The sequence below is a fragment of the Hylobates moloch genome, unplaced genomic scaffold (assembly GCF_009828535.3).
Source record: "Hylobates moloch isolate HMO894 unplaced genomic scaffold, HMol_V3 SCAFFOLD_6, whole genome shotgun sequence".
Taxonomy (NCBI): domain Eukaryota; kingdom Metazoa; phylum Chordata; class Mammalia; order Primates; family Hylobatidae; genus Hylobates; species Hylobates moloch.
The window spans coordinates 69,290,619-69,309,100 of NW_026652281.1; the positions used below are offsets into that span (position 1 = coordinate 69,290,619).

The 18,482-nt window shown below is 40.7% G+C and overlaps 1 protein-coding gene across 2 annotated transcripts in view; it reads left to right on the forward strand.

Moving 5' to 3' along the window:
• ARSB (arylsulfatase B) overlaps window positions 1-16,533 on the forward strand; it is a 205,026-nt gene extending 188,493 nt beyond the window's left edge. For both annotated transcript variants that reach the window (XM_058440771.1, XM_032156984.2), the window contains exons 7-8: window positions 11,261-11,383; window positions 12,556-16,533. In XM_058440771.1, the coding sequence (XP_058296754.1) occupies window positions 11,261-11,383; window positions 12,556-12,821 (389 nt within the window). In that variant the 3' untranslated portion in view covers window positions 12,822-16,533. The remainder of the gene's footprint in view (window positions 1-11,260; window positions 11,384-12,555) is intronic.
• The last annotated feature ends 1,949 nt before the right edge of the window (window positions 16,534-18,482 follow it).

Here is an 18,482-nt window from a genome sequence, read left to right on the forward strand (position 1 = left end):
GGAAGTCCTCTGTGGGACTGTCCTAGGGCAATAGCTGTGCAAAGACCATCATAAGTGCAACAGATGCTGCTGAAGATGGTAATTTCAGGCAGCCTATGTTGGGCCAGGCTGGGCCAAACAGGAGGCCAGGGCTCAGCTGGGCTAGACTAAAGGAACCAAAGATAGGTATGAAAGGGACTGTAGGCTCCAGTGACTCCAAGGCAGAACCAGAATTGGGAATCTCTGTTTTATTTCACTCTGTTTTTACAATTCTGGCCAGACCTGTAGTGTGGCATATAGAATTTAGGTGGTGTTACCACATTTTCCCCACATAATTTTCTAACAATATCTTGTTCCCTTAGCAGCTGGTTCAGATCTCACAGTCATAAGAGGGTTGAGCAGTTGGTCGCACCTTGACTTTGACAGCTGTCAGTCAGAGGCCATAGGTTCAACATGTATTGAAATGACTTCTTGCAGTTGGTTAGTCGGTTTTACCTGTTTGCCTGGGCTTATGGCAACCGCTGTGGAAATTCAAGAGACCTGTACCGAGAATCCACGCACTTATGGTGCACAGAATGCTCACTACGTGTAGAATCTTATTTCCTCTTCACACTCATTCTATTTAGGCAGTATTTTGGTTCTCATTTTTGCATACAAGGAAACAGGAACTCAGAGTGGTTAAATGACTTTATAAGATAAGAAAAAGAGCTTGTTCTAAAGGCTATTGAACAGTGATTGATTTCTCTGAGTTACTTTTCAGAACCAGAGTGATGGCATAGGGCAAGCTTATTCAAACCCGTGGCCCACGGGCTGCACATGGCCTGGGATGGCTTTGAATGCGTAACTTTTGTTTTTTCTTTTTCTTTTTTTTTGGCGACAGATTCTCACTCTGTCGCCCAGGCTGGAGTGCGGTGGTGCGATCTCGGCTCACTGCAACCTCCACCTCCTGGGTTCAAGTGCTTCTCATGCCTCAGCCTTCTGAATAGCTGGGATTACAGACATGCACCATCACACTTGGCTAATTTTTGTATTTTTAGTAGAGACGGGATTTTACCATGGTGGCCAGGCTGGTCTCGAACTCCCAAAGTGCTGGGATTACAGGTGTGAGCCACTGTGCCTGTAAACTTTCTTAAAATTCATGAACTTTCTTCAAACATTATGAGGTTTTTTTGCAATTTCTTTTTTTTTTTTTTTAGCTCATCAGCTATCATTAGTGTTAGTGTATTTTATGTGTGGCCCAAGACAATTCTTCTTCTTCCAGTGTGGCTCAAGGAAGCCAGAAGATTGGACATGCCTGGCATACGGCATGCCACTGTGCCATCCAAAACAGCTCTGCATAGCCCCACTTCCCAGCTGTTAGGGGCTTTTTTCATCTTCAAAAATTAAGCAAAGAGGTTCACTAAAGCATCAGTTCAGAGTGTGGGGCTTCTAGTCAGTGTATTTTAGGGAACTAATTTTAGGAGAAAACTATTTTTAGGTCCACGATGATTTTTAAAAACAAAAACCTAGACAACAGTGCACACATGCACGTCTGGATATGTAAGCCCTTACCACACAGCAAGATGAGAGGGTGGCCTTGGCCAAAGCCTGCAGTTGTTGGGACATTCAAAACCATGAGCAGACTGGAGATTTGAGCCACATGTGCACTAGCGCAGTCGCTCAGATGCAGCCTGGGTGCGCTGATCTGGGAGGGGGACTCACAGGCTCTGGGTCTGTGACTAGCTGGCACATGAAGGACCTTAATGACTTGAACCTCACTTTTGAGTTTGAGATCCTTTGAACTTTTGTTAGAGTGGACCATAAAGAAGTGATCAGCCAATCAGATGTTTAGTATAAACTAAACTTTAGCATAAATAAACTTTAAGAGACACATTTGATTTACATAATAAACAAGCTACTTTTAGGAACTTTTAAGTACAAAAGTTGAAGATAGTTGCTAATTAAACCTAAATCTTGCCTGTACATTAAAAACATACTTGACAGAATTTCCAGATTAGAAAACTCTTCAAGAACCAAATTTCTGGGACATCTGGGGTGTTTTTCTCACTTAGCCCAAGTGAGTAAGTTTTACTGTAAGTAAATATGCATACATCATTAAGTGTGAAGGTGGCATCACACTGGCAGGGAAAGTCAGATGGGTTTATTAGCAGAGAATGAAGTTTTGCTGATCTTCGTAAATTGTAAAATGATCAGAATCAAATAGAACTCAGTAGAAATGAATGGCAGGCCAAACAAACCGGACAGAAAAGGGGCTACAGACTAAAAGTGGTAAATTATAGCTTCCACACATAAATCCATTTTACCCCAACCCTCTTCAAATTCTGGAACATAAACGGGGGAGCAAATATAGACCCTCTCTAAATCCACACCAGGGAAGTGACTTTGATTTTTTTTTTTTTTGGTTTTTGTTTTTTTATTTGGTTTTATTTTGTTTTTCTGATATGAGTGATTTTTGCCTGCTTTCCTCCTCTTTGTAAGGTCTTGGGTAGAAGAGGTTGTAAAAGAAGATGAAACTATATTATACCGATGATAATAGCTACCACTCAGTGATAGTTATTGCCAGATGTTATTATCTGTTTCATATAGCAAGGATTAAATGAGTTATACATAGAACACTTAAAGCAGTGTTTTATGTTTATAAGCATGTAGTATTTAAGTATTAGATATTATTATCTTTAATGTTGACAATAGTCTTAACAATATACCAGATATTCTACTAAGCACTATATATGTCTTATCTCACTTGCTACTGTTATATTAATTTTATAGATAGTAAGCTGAGGCATGGGAAGTTTAGAAAGTTGCCCAAGATTGCACAGGTGGTAATAACATTTACTGCGCACCTTCTATATGCTGTACTTAGTACTAGACATTTTTAGTGTATCGTTGCATTTAGACCTCACAACAATACTGAAACTGAGGCTAAGGGAGGCCAGCTAACACTAAAATCACACAGCCAGTGAGTGATGGAGCTGAGATTCACACCCAAGCAGTCTGGCTCCAAAAGTGCATGTTCTATACTACTGTGTACTATGGCCTCCTGGAGAAGGGCTGGTAGGATGCCACTTCAATGATACAGCCCTTTCCTCCATCCCTATTACCATCCCTAGCACTGCTTTCCTTCAGGGTCACAACAATAGGTCTTCCTAAGCCCCATTCTCCAATCATGCCCAGTTCATCGTACTTGAGCAGCATTTCAGAGAGGAAGTGCCTCTGGACCCTGCCGTTCACCCTCCAGCGCTGTTTGTGCCACCCTTCCCTCACCACCCTGCCAAGCCCTTGCTTGCACACCTCTAATGCCAGAAAATCACCCTCCCCAAGGAAACTCATTCTTTCTGTCTTGGGGAAGCTCTGTCTGGTGGAAACATATTCCTCATATTGACCCAAATGGTGCTATGTGCCTTTAACCTCTCTGTGCCTCAGTTTCTTCATCCATGGGGCTTTCACGAGGATTAAATTAGATACAAAGTGCTTAAAACAATGCCTCATCTGTTTTATGTTTACTAAATATTAGCTGCTATTACTATTTTTTTATTATTATTTCTCTCTATGGCTTCTACCCCAAATGCTTTATAGTACAAATTCAGTCCTTCTTGAATTCACTCTTTTTCACCATTTTGTCAGCTGCAGCCTGCCCTCCAGGATACGACGGTGGCCTTTGTGATGACTTTGTAGACCCCATACCATATCACTCCAGTCTGCTGTACATGCATCGTTAAGAACTGCCTTTCTGGGATTTATTGCTTTTGTACATCATTTCCCTCTTCAGAAGCCAAACTGGTTCTTGGTTGCTTTCATACTTTGGTTGGATTATAGGTTCTCTACTAATTTCTTGCTGATCTCTACCATGCTCTTCCCTCTGGGCATGAAAACTTCCTGTCTTCCATGGACTTTCCTCTTCTTATTTGCAGGTCAGCTCACATATTTATTTTGTTTAAGCATTACGTAGTTAAAAGTCTCAAAGGCTATATACCAAACTGTTAACAGCAACTGATAAATTAACAGGTCATTTTTATTTTACTTTTCATGTTTTTCTGTATTTTCCAACATATATACAACAAACATAAATTGCGTCATTATGAAAAATACTGTGTTTCCTAAAAGTACAATCATAGACTGTATTATACAATACTTTCCAAGGTCAAGAGGATGCCCTGTGCAGTCAAGAGAGTAGGATTGCCGTTCAAGAAGATCAGAAGTATCTCCAGGCCTCCCTCAGTCCCTTCCCTGTTTGGTGAACCCATTGCCAATCACTAATTAGTGTATTTCAAACTGTATATATTAGCCATGGACCCTTTCTTCAAACAAAAATGTAGGCCAGGTATGATGGCTCACACTTGTAATATCTCAGCACTTTGGGAAGCCAAGGTGGGAGAATGGCTTGAGGCCAGGAGTTTCAGACCAGCCTGGTAATGTAGGGAGACAATTACAAAAATCATAATGGCCTCTTTAAAAATTTTTTTTTCTAATTTTTTTAAAATTAGCTAGGCATGGTAGCACATGCCTGTGGTCCTAACCACTCAGGAGGCTGAGGTAGGAGGGTCATTTGAGCCAAGAAGTTCAAGGCTGCGGTAAGCTGTGATCTCACCACTGTATTTTAGCCTGGGCAACAGAGTAAGACCTTATCTCAAAAAATAAATAAATAAATTTAAAAAAATGTAGAGAAGTACAACATATTTAGCAGATATTATAGATTCTTCCTTAAGGAGTTGAACTCTATTGAAATGGAGATGGTGAACCTGGACCCCTACCCACTAACTCACCATCCTATTTCAAGACAACTTCCGAGTTACTTCCAGAACCTACTTTGGGTCTGGAGAACACAGTTCTCTGCTGAAATCACCACCAGGCCACCTCATTCTGGTAACAAACAACTCCCAATTTCTAGGGGTTGCTCAGATAAGGAGTGCTGTAAGTTTACTACATATTATGTAACATATTTCATCCATCCTAAAATTTTCTGCTGATCTCCTTTTTCCCATCCAAAATCAATACACACGGCTAATCCATCTTATAGCTGAATATTTCTGTCTGGCCAGAAAGCTTTATTATCTTAGAGGTGGCTTTCAGCTCAGAAGGAAATGAGAAAAATTTGTTTGTTTATACTTCTCTCTTAACTCCCTAGTTTCTGCCCATTCATCAAGCTAATAGATGGAATATTTGGCTCTTCTGATTTGCCATCTGAAACCCTCTGCTCTCTTGGCTTCTGCGATGTCCTGTTTAACTGGTTCACTTCCTCATATTATTTTCTTCTCTACTCCATTTGCTGTTTTCCTTTGGCCCTCAGTGCTCTGTTTCTGGGCATCTGCTTTCTTGCTTCCCTCCCTAGGCAGCGAATCCACTTCCAGGGTTAAGCGATCACTGCATTGCGGGTGGTGCTTAGTGTGTGCCTCAGTCTGTCAGACAAAGGCCAGTCCTATAGCTCCAATATGTCATGGAGACGTCTACCTTGAGCTCAAGTTAATTCCTAAAGTCATTATGTCTCATTCCAGAATCCTATACTCTCCACTATTTCCCGTCTCAACATCTCTATTCTGCCAATATCAACACTATTCTCTCAATCACCAAACTCAAAACCTTGGATTTTATTTATCTTTTATATTCTTTTGTCACCAAATATCTTGGATTTCACCTTGGGAACTTCTCTTAGATGTCTCTTTGCTCGTCACTTCATGTCATAGAATTCCAGAACACAGTGCTATATTACCACATACAGTTGTTAATCAACAAATATTTCTTAAATCGGAATCTACTCCAACTCTGTCAAAGAAATTTTAAAAGTTTGTTAACATTCTAAGAAACCTCTGCCTCCTGTCTCTGTTCCTGACAGTTTATCCAATACACTGTCAAGTGAATAATGAAAACACCCAGTGCAGCCAAAGCAATCTTGGGAAAAAATAAAAATGGGAGGACTCAGGCTTGCTGATTTCTAAGGTTACTACTAAGCTTGACAAGTCCTGGTAGTGTGGTACTGGCATAAGAATAGACATAGATCAGCTAGGTGTGTGGCTCACACCTGTAATCCCAGCACTTTGGGAGGCTGGATCGCTTGAGGCCAGGAGTTCGAGACCAGCCTGGCCAACACAGTGAGACCCTGTAGATAGATAGATGACAGATATAGATAGATAGATAGATAGATAGATAGATAGATAGATAGATACCAGTTTTTTAAAAACTATAGGTCAATGGAATGGAATTGAGAGTCCAGAAATAAACCCTCATACTTATGGTCAATTGGGTTTTGACAAGGTTACCAATACAATTAAAGAGGAAAAGAATACTCTCTCAAACAAATGGTTCTGAGACAACTGAGATATCTATATACAAAAGGATGACATTGGGTGGGTATGGTGGCTCATGCCTGTCATCCCAGCACTTTGGAAGGCTGGAGTGAGAGGATTGCTTAAGGCCAGAAGACAAGCCTGGGGAACATTGCAAGACCTCCATCTCTATAAAAAATTAGCTGGGCATGATGGCATGTGCCTGTAGTCCCAGCTATTCTGGAGGCTGAGGTGAGAGGATCACTTGAGCCTAGGAGTTTAAGGCTGCAGTGAGCTAAAGCTAAGATCGCACTCCAGCCTGGGTGACAGAGTGAGATCCTGTCTCTAAAAAGAATAAAATTGAGAATGTAATACAGAACACATTTCAGCCATTTTTTGATGCTCTACAGTTACTCAAAAGGTTAAACATAGACTTACCATATAAATCAGCAATTCTGCTTCTAGATATATACGCAAGAGAAGTGAAGACATACATCCACACTGAAATTGTACATGAATGTTCATGGCAGCATTACTCCTAGTAGCCAAAAAGTATAAAGAAAGAAGTGTCCATTAATTGATGGATAAAGAAAATGTGGTGTATTTTTGGCAATATACAGGAATGAAAGGAATATTATTCATTATTTAAAAAGATAGAAGTACTGATACATGCTACAAAATGAATGAACCTTGAGAACATTATGCCAAGTGAAAGAAGCCAGACACGAAAGGCCACATATTGTCTGATCCTATTTATATAAAATGTCCAGAATAAGTAAATCCAAAGCACAAAGTGGGTTAAGGGTTGCCTAGGGCTGGAGGGTATGGGAGTAAATGGGGATTAACTGTTAATGGTGCAGGGTTTCTTTCTGGGGTGATAAAAATGTTCTAAAATATGTTACCGTGATGGTTATACAACTTTGTGAATATATCATATTAAAAACCATGGAATTTTACACTAAAAATGGGTGAATTTGATCATATGTGAACTCTATGATGCACTCTTTAAAAAACATATTTGAATTCCTCTTATGTCTCCCTATTGATTAGAAGGAAAAGTTGCCACCTCTCTGACCCTTATTCTGCAGCCACATCTCCTTCTGACCATAATCAAGAAGTACTCCCTGCATTTATGAACTCATGTCATTAGATCAGGCCCACCCAGATAAATCTGAGATAATCCTCACATCTTACAAGTCTTACCTATAATCATATCTGCAGAGTCCCTTTTGGCATGGAAGGTAATGTATTCATAGGTTCTGGGAGATTAGGATGTCAACATTTTGGGGAACCATTATCCTGCCTATCACACCCTGTTTTATACTTCTTTCTATTGCATAAGAGTCTCACACATGTTGGCAGATGGATGGAAAAAATATATTATGCAAGTACTAACAGCAGCAACAATGACAGCTAAAACTGGGCTATCTATACATCAGACAAAGTAGATTTAAAGGAGGAAAGCATTATTAGAATTAAATAGAGAGTTTTCAAAATAATTATCCAGTCATAGGAGAGATTTTTAACATAGCTCTCTCAGTAACTGATAGAACAAGCAAACAAAAATGACCATAAAGATATAAAAGATTTGAACACCATAGTTAACAAACTTGACCTAAATGATATACAGAGCATTGAGCCCAACAACTTCAGACTACATATTTCTTACATTGGTGCTTGGATAATTCGTAGTATTAAATGTACGTATTGGAAATGAAAATATTGAATATCTGTTATTCAAAAGGTTATGAAAAGAATAACAAATTAAGCCCAAAGAAAATAAAGGGAGGGAAATAATAAAGATAAAAGAAGTCAATGAAATAGAAAGCAAACATACTACAGATAGGATCTACAAGGCCAAAAGTTTGTTGTTTGAAAAGACTAATAAAATCAGGCCAGGTGTGGTGACTCACGCCTGTAATCCCAGCACTTTGGGAGGCCAAGGCGGGCGGATTATGAGGTCAGGAGTTCCAGACCAGCCTGGCCAACATGGTGAAACCCAGTCTCTACTAAAAACACAAAAAATTAGCTGGGCATGGTGGCGCATGCCTGTAATCCCAGCTACTCGGGAGGCTAAGGCAGGAGAATTTCTTGAACTAGGGAGGCAGAGGTTGCAGTGAGCTGAGATTGCGCCACTGCACTCCAGCCTGGGTGACAGAGCAAGACTCCATCTAAAAAAAAAAACAAAGACTAATAAAGTCAATTAAACACTAGCAAAATGTATCTTGGAAAAAAATGAGAAGCATGAATTGCCAATATCAGGAATAAACAGGCAATATTACTACAGATACTACAAACATTTAAAAGATAATACAAAACAAAAGTTCACACATACTCACAAATTCCTAATAAAATACAATTTATCAAAACTGACAAAGGGAGAAATAGAAGATCTAAATGGTCCTATACCTGCTCAGGAAATTAAATCAATAATTTCAAACCTTCCCACAAAGAAAACTATAGGCCTAGATGGCTTCACCAGCAAACTCTTTTTTATGGATGAATAGTATTCCGTTGTGTCTATATAGCACATTTTCTTTATCCATTCATCTATTGATGGACACTTAGGTTGATTCCATATCTTGACTATTATAAATAGTGTTGCAATAAACATGGGGGCGCAGGTTTCCCTTTGGTATATTGATTTCCTTTCCTTTGGATAAATACCTAGTGGTGGGATTACTACACTGTATAGTAGTTCTATTTTTAATTTTTTGAGGAACCTCCATACTGTCTTCCATAATACCTTTACTAATTTACACTCCCACCAACAGTACACACATACATTTGTAAAGCATAAAACAGTACTATATATTATCCCTTGGCACATATGTATTCTGCATTTTAAAATGGCTGAAGGATGCACTGAAGTCGCAATAGCAGCAGCCTCTAGAGGAGTAAATGAAAGGACAGGGTTTGAGGATAGGGACAAAGGAGACTTCAACTTCGTATTTATTGTCCAGTTTCTTTTATTTTTTTTTTTAAAGTAAACATGGCAAAATGTTAACATCTGTTTATTTTGGGTGATGGTTCATAGGGTGTTAGTCATATTATTCTTTGTAATTTTCTCTTTGTTTAGTTTCTCAAAATGAAAACAATAAAGTCGAGATAATAGTATCTTTCATAGTTTAGTCTTAGGCTTATTTATTGTTTAGGTATTTTATGTTCCTGTTTGTTTTAAGAAAAAAATGTGTATAAATATAAGTATAGATGAGATAGTTAAATTTCCTTTTTTTGTTTATGTTCACAAAACATGCTTGTTTTATTTAACTTTCTTTGGTATCAAAATGTAGCCTTCATACAAACTTGTGAGGAGTAAACCATGAGGGTTCACATTTTTACCGCAGTCTGTATGTTAGCAACCACTTCCTGTGATAGACATGCTCATGCACCTCAAGTACTAGAAGCATCCGTTTGTATTGGAGCCAAAATATCCACAAGCAGAGAAACAAGAAGTCAAAAATATTTTCCTCTTTGGTGCTAAAGATTTGCTGCTGTGTGATTGTTGAGACTGAAGCTCTGAAAACACCAGTGTTTGCTAGATCTGTCTCCAGCTTGTCTCTACAAGGTCATTTCCAAAAGACTGTCAAAAGAATGGCATGTCCCGCCTTTTCCACCACCGACACACCCTGCATGAAAACCCCAGGAGCACAGAAGTCCTGCTTGGGTGAGGATAAGGGCTCTCTCAAAGTCTGTTATCAAAGGAAGGCAGACGGATGGGTTAACCACTCCAATGGAGTCTATACTTTTACAGACATATCACATATTATGACAATTAATTATTAGGCTGGTGGTTCAGCAACCTTTCAAAGTGATCCCAAGATGATTACCATGACCATATCTGAAAAGCTAACAGATAAATGTGGGCTTAAAATAGACTATATGTTATTCAGCTAGGCCTCAACCATATGCATAGGTAGGAGTGAGGTGAGGGCCCTCGTGGACCCACCAGGGTCTTCCACAAGAGTAGAACTCTTGCCTTGTTCACTCCTTTCATAATCAGGCAAAGGAAGGAGTTATTCAAAAGGAGGAACTGAGCACGTTCAACCCAGACCCTTTTTGCTGTCCAATTTCCAGCCAGCCTGTCACCTGGATATATGTAAGCACTCTGGTCTGCTCTCGGCTGTGTGCTCTAAGGGAGCCCATTGGTTGTTCAGCAAGATCAACGATGAGGGTTAAATCTTTCTAAGTCAAGGGTCAATTACAAACAAGATCTCTCTGCCATGGATCTGAAGCCATTTCTCTCCAGTCGATTTTGTCAGTAACAAAAGCAGTATTTTTTGTTCCATCTGTGTATCCTCTACCTCTTAATTGGTTTCAAACTTAAGAGGTGGTAGAGGTTAGTAATTGCTCCCCATAAAAGCAAAAAACCAACCTGATGATCAATTAATATAAGATCTCAAAAATGATAAATTAATATAATCCATGATACCAGTCAAAAATTTGTATACCAAATTTATTCTTACCCCAATAGTTATCCTGTCTGAATAGTTAACTGAGCACTGCTCACTTTTAGATTCCGTAAGAGTTGTTAAAAAATAAATCTTTGTACTCTATCACGGCATGCATGAACTCTCATAGCTTGAAATGACCGCATTAAAATGTACTTTTATAATTTTATAATTTCTTATACTATTTACATAGATATAAGTATACACAGAAAATGTATTTAAATGTTTAACAGCCAAAAACAAAAACCAAAAAAAAAGTCACCCTGCTGTAACAGAACACTGTTCTGCATATGGCTAGCTGTACATTGGCAGAACATAGCGATTTTAAGGATGAATTAGTCTTGTAATCTCTTTGGGATTTCCTTTATATTTGCAGTGGTTTATGACTGACATTTCATGTAACTATAGCTTTCTGTTTGGATTTAATAAAAGATTCATTTCTGTGGCAAGATACACATTTGCACTCCAGTGTTGAATAAAAGCTACTGTTCTGCAAGAGTATAAAATGCTGATTTATAACAACACGTTCCAATAACAGCGATCTAATTCTTTCAAACTATTTCTTCCCAGGTCCCAGGAACAGCATGGCTCCAGCAAAGGATGACTCTTCTTTTCCAGAATATTCAGCCTTTAACACATCTGTCCATGCTGCCATTAGACATGGAAATTGGAAACTTCTCACGGGCTACCCAGGTAGAGTGCTTAGCTTAGCAAACTTCCCTTCCTGCGGTAGACAAAGCAGGGCTGTGTCCTCAGGGCAGTATCTCCAGTCTATCTGCACTCCTGGGATTTGATTCCCACGGCCATTTCTCTGGAAAGAGAGGACATTATCACTCTTGTTCTAACCATTTCCCACCTCTTCCTCTGTGGCTCCTCCTCAAGGCCCCTAAGCCCTACCACTCACCTCACTTTGCTCAGATACCTGAAATCTTAATTTGTCTTTCTAATCTTTCATGATCCCTCCTGATATATGTCCTAGAAAGACAACTATTTATTCAGGGTTTTCTTTTCCCACTTCTAAGACTCCGCCTGTTCCCAATGACACAGCTTCCGTCGTTGTCATGGTGCAAGTAAGCTTTCCCAATGGATCATCAAGGAGAAGCTTACCGCAGTAACAAATGCCTTTTGCAAAACATATCTCTGGGGCTGCTGAATGAGGAGATAAGAAGGAATGGTTTAACCTACTCGTCCTAACCAAAAAAAAAAAAAAAAAAAAAAGAGAGAAAGAGAGAATTAACTGTAGCTGGGTGAAAGGAAGAAATGTCACTCTTATGCCTCATGGAAAATACGGATTTTAAATATGTGTGGCTATCAAGCACAGCACATTTAGCCAACAAAGACAGTCTCTGAGAGCTACACCCTCAACCAGTGGTATAGCTGGGGAAGGAGGTTGCTCCTCTGATTATATTCTCTAAGAGTAATGTTTTTTCAATACTTTTAAAATATGTGGGATGATGGTTAAGGCTGTGATGTCATTAATCAATGTTTACAATGAGAACATTCTTGGCATTTGCAATATGACAAGTCTTTTTTGACTGGGATTATCCCATGTATTGCAAGACGTTAGCATCACTAGCTCATGCCCACTAAATGCCAGGAGCACCCCTATGCCCCAGTCCTTGTGACAAGGACAAACACACATGCACACACATTTCTGGTGTCCTTGCTTGTGAAGCAGTGAGACATGTCTAGTTAAAGCACCAGAAGTCGAGTCTGAGAAACATCTAGAGACAGCATCTAGGGCCGCATCTTTTTATGTGTCCACACCCACAACCCAGTGCAGCCTTGGCCTCAGACTCCTTCCGTGAAATTAGAACCTGCCTCTGTGCTTCTCCCTCAGTAAACTGTTTTGTTTTCTTTGCTAGGCTGTGGTTACTGGTTCCCTCCACCATCTCAATACAATGTTTCTGAGATACCCTCATCAGACCCACCAACCAAGACCCTCTGGCTCTTTGATATTGATCGGGACCCTGAAGAAAGACATGACCTGTCCAGAGAATATCCTCACATCGTCACAAAGCTCCTGTCCCGCCTACAGTTCTACCATAAACACTCAGTGCCTGTGTACTTCCCTGCGCAGGACCCCCGCTGTGATCCCAAGGCCACTGGGGTGTGGGGCCCGTGGATGTAGTATTTCAGGGAGGCTAGAAAACCTTTCAGTTGGAAGTTGGACCTCAGGCCTTTTCTCATGACTTTTGTCTCATTTGTTATCCCAACCTGGGTTCACTTGGCCATTGTCTTGCTCTTAAACCACACCGAGGTGTCTAATTTCAACCCCTAATGCATTTAAGAAGCTGATGAAATCTGCAACACTCCTGCTGCTGGCTGGAGCATGTGTCTAGAGGTGGGGGTGGCTGGGTTTATCCCCCTTTCCTAAGCTGTGGGACAGCTGGGAACTTAACTTGAAATAAGAAGTTCTCACTGAGTCCTGGAGGCTGGAACAGCTGGCTCTTTTAGACTCACAAGTCAGACGTTCGATTCCCCTCTGCCAATAGCCAGTTTTATTGGAGTGAATCACATTTCTTACACAAATGAAGGGAGCAGACAGTTATTAATGGTTCTGTTGGCCAAGGCTTCTCCCTGTCGGTGAAGGATCATGTTCAGGCACTCCATGTGAACCACCCCTCTTGGTTCACCCCTTACTCACTTATCTCATCACAGAGCATAAGGCCCATTTTGTTGTTCAGGTCAACAGCAAAATGCCTGCACCTTGACTGTGGCTTTTACAATAAAGAAATGTGTTTTTATCCTAATTTATTTTCCCCCAGCCATTGCTCACTCTGTCTAGACTTCCTGCCACTTCCAATTCTTCTGTGGCTTTTCCTGCCTTTCCTTTTGACCTGAGTGTCCTATCCCTGGGAAGGCCACTTTGCTTCTCTACCTGAGCACCCCTGATTTCTGGAACACTGCTGAGCCCTGCCTTACTTTTGCCCCTAGGGCTGAAGCTAGAGGCCTCCCCGTAATAGGCAGTGGAGTTGCTCTGTGAGGATGTTCATGTTAGACACTAAGAGGGCTGGGTGGGAGATGCTTGGCTCTGTGGCATCTGTTCAGCGAGGTTTTTCCTATGTTGCATGGAGTTAGTCATCGTGATTGTGGCTTTATCTCATAATATATTAAGACTTGCACTGCTATTTACTAGCAGTGAGAAGAAACCTCAGGAAAGGATATGAAAAAGCAAGTGGCCAGTGTCTGGGATACTGGGCCTTGGTAAAGCAGAGGAGGGCACACCCACAGTCCTCTTATTCTCTGTTTTACTGCTTGTTTTGAGGTTCTGGGGTCTGGGAAAGAGGATGCAGTTTGACCTGCAGCCCTTTCTCAATCCCACTAATGTCTAACTAATGTGGAACAGTCCATATTAGCTCCAGAGAGTGTCAAACCCAGAGAAATATGTGCAAAAATGATACTCTTTTCTGCATTAGCCCCACCATTTTGTTCACCAATGCTTGGAACACTGCCTGAAGGCACTCGATACATTTTTTAATTTTTATTTTATTTTTAATTTTTTATATCTTTTTGAGACAGGATCTCACTCTGTCACCAGACTGGAGTACAGTGGTACAATCACAACTCACTGTAGCCTCAAACTCCTGGGTTCAAGTGATTCCTCCACCTCAGGCACCCAAATAGCTGGAACCATAGTCATATACCGCCACACCCAGCTAATCTTATTTTTTGAAAAGACAAGGTTCCCTATGTTGCCCAGCTGGTCTTAAACTCCTGGGCTCCAGCAATTCTCCCAGCTTGGCCTCCGAAAGTGCTGGGATTACAGGCATGAGTCACCATGCCTGGCCTCATTTTTTAAAACAAATGAATAAATGGACAAATGAGTAAATGAGAAAGATGCTAGTCCAATGAGCTGAATACAGAGGTAATATAAATGTCTTCCAACTGTTGCTTTTCTGTTCTCAAGCTGCCCCTCCTGGGGTAGGAGCGTAATCTACATCACTGGGCAGTCACAGGACACTCTGTAGCAAGGTCGTAGCGTCCTCTCCAGTGGGGGGAGAAGAGGAACTGTGCCTAGCAAAGGTACTCTCTTGTCAGCAATTTCCATTTCTATTCTTTATGGGACACTAGAAACTAAAAGCAACAAATAATCTGATATAAGTCCTTGTATAGTCATCCTTCAATTCAGTAGCAGTATTTTCTGGTCACTACTAACCTGTATTGTATTAAAATGAGACTATTGGAAGGAAATGGTGCTAAAATTAATAACATCTCTTACCAACCTTTACCCAACTCCTGGGTTGGCAAACAGCTGACCAAACTGCCATCACCTCCCACTTGGAAGTGTATGGCCAATAGCATGAAATAGCTGAGCCCAGATGTTCCTTCTGCATCCTCCGAATCCCAGGGCTGGGTGTAGGTAGCCGTTGGCGGCCATCGCTGCAGGGCGCCTATTTGTTATCGCTGCTGTCCTCCCAACAGCTGTCTCCAGTTCTAGTTCCTTGGTTTTCAGGCACAGTGGGGGATGTTCTGCACCCAGTGGACTTCAAAAGAGTTTTGAAGATTTAATTTTTTGTAAAACAAGTACTTGAGATTTTGGTTTATCCATAATAGAATGTATCTCATTAGATTCTCTGATTCTATATAAGAATGTGAGAAGATTGATATATTGTTGTTAGAAATAATGTTATTTCTTTCCAATTTTTTTTTTTTTGAGATGGGGTCTCGCTCTGTCACCCAGGCTGGAGTGCAGTGGTGTGATCTCGGCTCACTGCAGCCTCTAACTCCCAGGTTCAAGCTATTCTCCTGCCTCAGCCTCCCAAGTAGCTGGATTACAGGCATACACAACCACGCCTAGCTATGTTTTGTATTTGTATTTTTCGTAGAGATAGGGTTTCACCATGTTGGCCAGGCTGGTCTCAAACTCCTGACCTCAAGTGATCCACCCACTTCGGCTTCCCAAAGCACTGGGATTACAGGTGTGAGCCACTGTGCCCGGCAAATTTTTTTACCTCTGTAGAAGGTTTTGCTTATTTAATTATGAGCTCATTTTTCTTTGTTACTACATGATTATTCCAGATTTGGGGGACAAAATAAAATTAATCTTTTAAAATGTGTCAGCCATGTGTATGGGGCTTCCATTTGGGGTGATGAGAAAGTTCTGGAACTAGATAGTGGTCATGGTTATACAACATCATAAATGCAATTACTGCCACTGAATTGTATATTTTAAAGTGGTTAAAATGTTAAGTTTTATGTTTTATTACAATTTTTTAAATGTGTCAACCAACTTTATGGTACATAAATTATATCTCAGTAAAGCTGTTAAATAAATAAATATAGTAAAAATTTTAGAACTAAAAAAAGTGTCAATCATTGCCCTAAGAATATAAACTATAAAATAAGGTATTAGAGGAGGTCAAGGAAGGGTAGGAGTGAAAACAAAGTGACAATAAAAGAGAGTATTAGCTCTCTATTACTGCCTAACCAATTACCCCAAAACTGAGCAGCTTAAAACAATAAACATTCATTACTTCACACATGCTATGAGGGTAAGGACACTGGGAGTGGTTTCGCCCAGTGGTTCTGGCTCAGGGTCTTTCACGAGATTGTAGTCAAGCAGGCCTGTGGTCATCCGAAGGCTTGAGTGGGGCCGCAGGCTCCGCTTTTAAGCTGACTCACTCACAAGGCTCTCGGCTGGAGGCCTCAGCTCCTTGCCATGTGGGCTTCTCCACAGGCTGCTTGGATGTCCTCACATATGGCAGTTGACTTCCTCCGGAGCAAGTACGCAGGGAGCCACAGGGCCTTTCATGACCTAGTCTCTAGAGGTGTACACGGCCACTTCTACCATCCTTCTATTCGTTAGAAATGAGTCACTAAGGGCCAGCCCATATTCTAGGGGAGGAAAATCTTACTTTTCAAAGGGTGTGTCAGATTTGTGGACTTATTTCTCACCACATCAGAGGAAAATGGTCTCATTTAGCCTCCCGGGGAATAGATTGTCAAGTCCACGTGCATTTATCAAATGCTGCTGTTTGAAAAGAGATGGTAGAAAAAGCGTTCAACTTTGCTATTTAGCAGTAGACTAACCATGAACAAATCACTTCATCCTCTCTGTGCCTCGGTTTTTTTCCCGGTAAAGTGATGGGTTGAATTAGATAATTGCTAAAGTCTCATATCCCTAGTGTCCAGAACAATGCCTGGCACATAGATACTCTATAAATGTTGGTTGATTGGCTCTCAAATGACTGAAATCCAATGGGAGGATGTGAAATAATACTGTGCTAAAAACATAGCCTGAGATTTTCTAAACTCATTTCCTAAATCTCATTTTCTAAAAGTATTCTAATAAAAGCTGCTAATTTTTTGAGTGCTTACTATATGCCAGGCATTGTACCAGCTGCTTTTAAAAGAATATCTTGTTTAATATAATTTTTTTCTTGTCTCTCTTTTTTTTTTTTTTGAGACAGGGGTCTTGCTCTGTCACCCAGGCTGATCTCAAACTCCTGCACTCAAGAAATCCTCCCATCTCAGCCTCCCAAAGTGCTGGGATTATAGGTGTGAGCCACCATACCCAGCCTTTAATATAAGTTTTAAATAACCAGGAGTAGTGTTTACACTCATTCAATCTTAATTGCAAAAGGTTTACTTGGTTTTCATCTCTTCCATTTTTTCAATAGCCAATCTTTGTTCAAGTGTAAAATGATTTATGTCAAGAAAATAACCAAAATGGGCTTGTAAACATAAACATTTGTGAATAAAACATTTTAAATGATGCAGAGGAATTCACTATTTGAAGAAACCTTTTTGTAAATCTTTTTGTAAATGCAAATTTTTGCTTTGTATTTCCAAAACCTAAATACATTGACTTCGGTTTCCTAAATTGAGATTTTGCTGCATAGGTTTTCCTGAAGAAGGATTCATGTATCAGGTGCTGGGGAGGAGGTATAGTGACCGGAGAAATGATACAAACAAAACTAAAGGCATGGCCCCTGCCCCTAAGAGGCTTACAACATAATTCTATGATATGAAGTTCTTTTCAGCTTAAGTGTTTTTAAGAAAATTGGCCAGGTGCAGTGGTCACACCTGTAATCCCAACATTTGGGGAGTCTGAGGCAGAAGGATCGCTTAAGCCAAGGCGTTCAAAACCAGCCTGGGCAACATAGTGAACCCCCGCCATCTCTACAAAAAAATTTAAGAATTGGCTGGGCATGGTGGTGCATGCCTGTAGTTCCAGCTACTTGGGAGGCTGAGGTGGGAGGATTGCCTGGGAGGTCGAGGTTGCAGTGAGCCATGATCACACCACTGCACTGCAGCCTGGGTAAGAGTGAGACCCTGTCTCAAAAAAAAAATAAAAATAAAATGCCAGCTGTATTAGTCTGGGTTCTCTAGAGGGACAAGACTAATAGGATAGATGGATATATGAAAGGGAGTTTATTAGGAGAATTGAGTCACATGATCACAAGGTAATGCCCCATGATAGGCTGTCGCAAGCTGAGGAGCAAGGAAGCCAGTCCGAGTCCCAAAACCTCAAAAGTAGGGAAGGCAAGTGCCTCTGGCAAATCACAGGTATAGGTCCAAGAGTCCAAAAGCTGAAGAACTTGGAGTCTGATGTTTGAGGGCAGGAAGCATCCAGCACGAGAGAAAGATGGAGGCCAGAAGACACAGCCCGTCTAGTCCTTCCATGTTCTTTTGCCTGCTTTTATCCTAGCTGTGCTGGCAGCTGATTAGATGGTGCCCACCCAGATTGAGTGTGGGCCTGCCTCTCCCAGTCCACTGACTCAAATATTAACCTCCTTCGGCACCACCCTCACAGACACATGCAGGAACAATACTTTGCATGATTCAA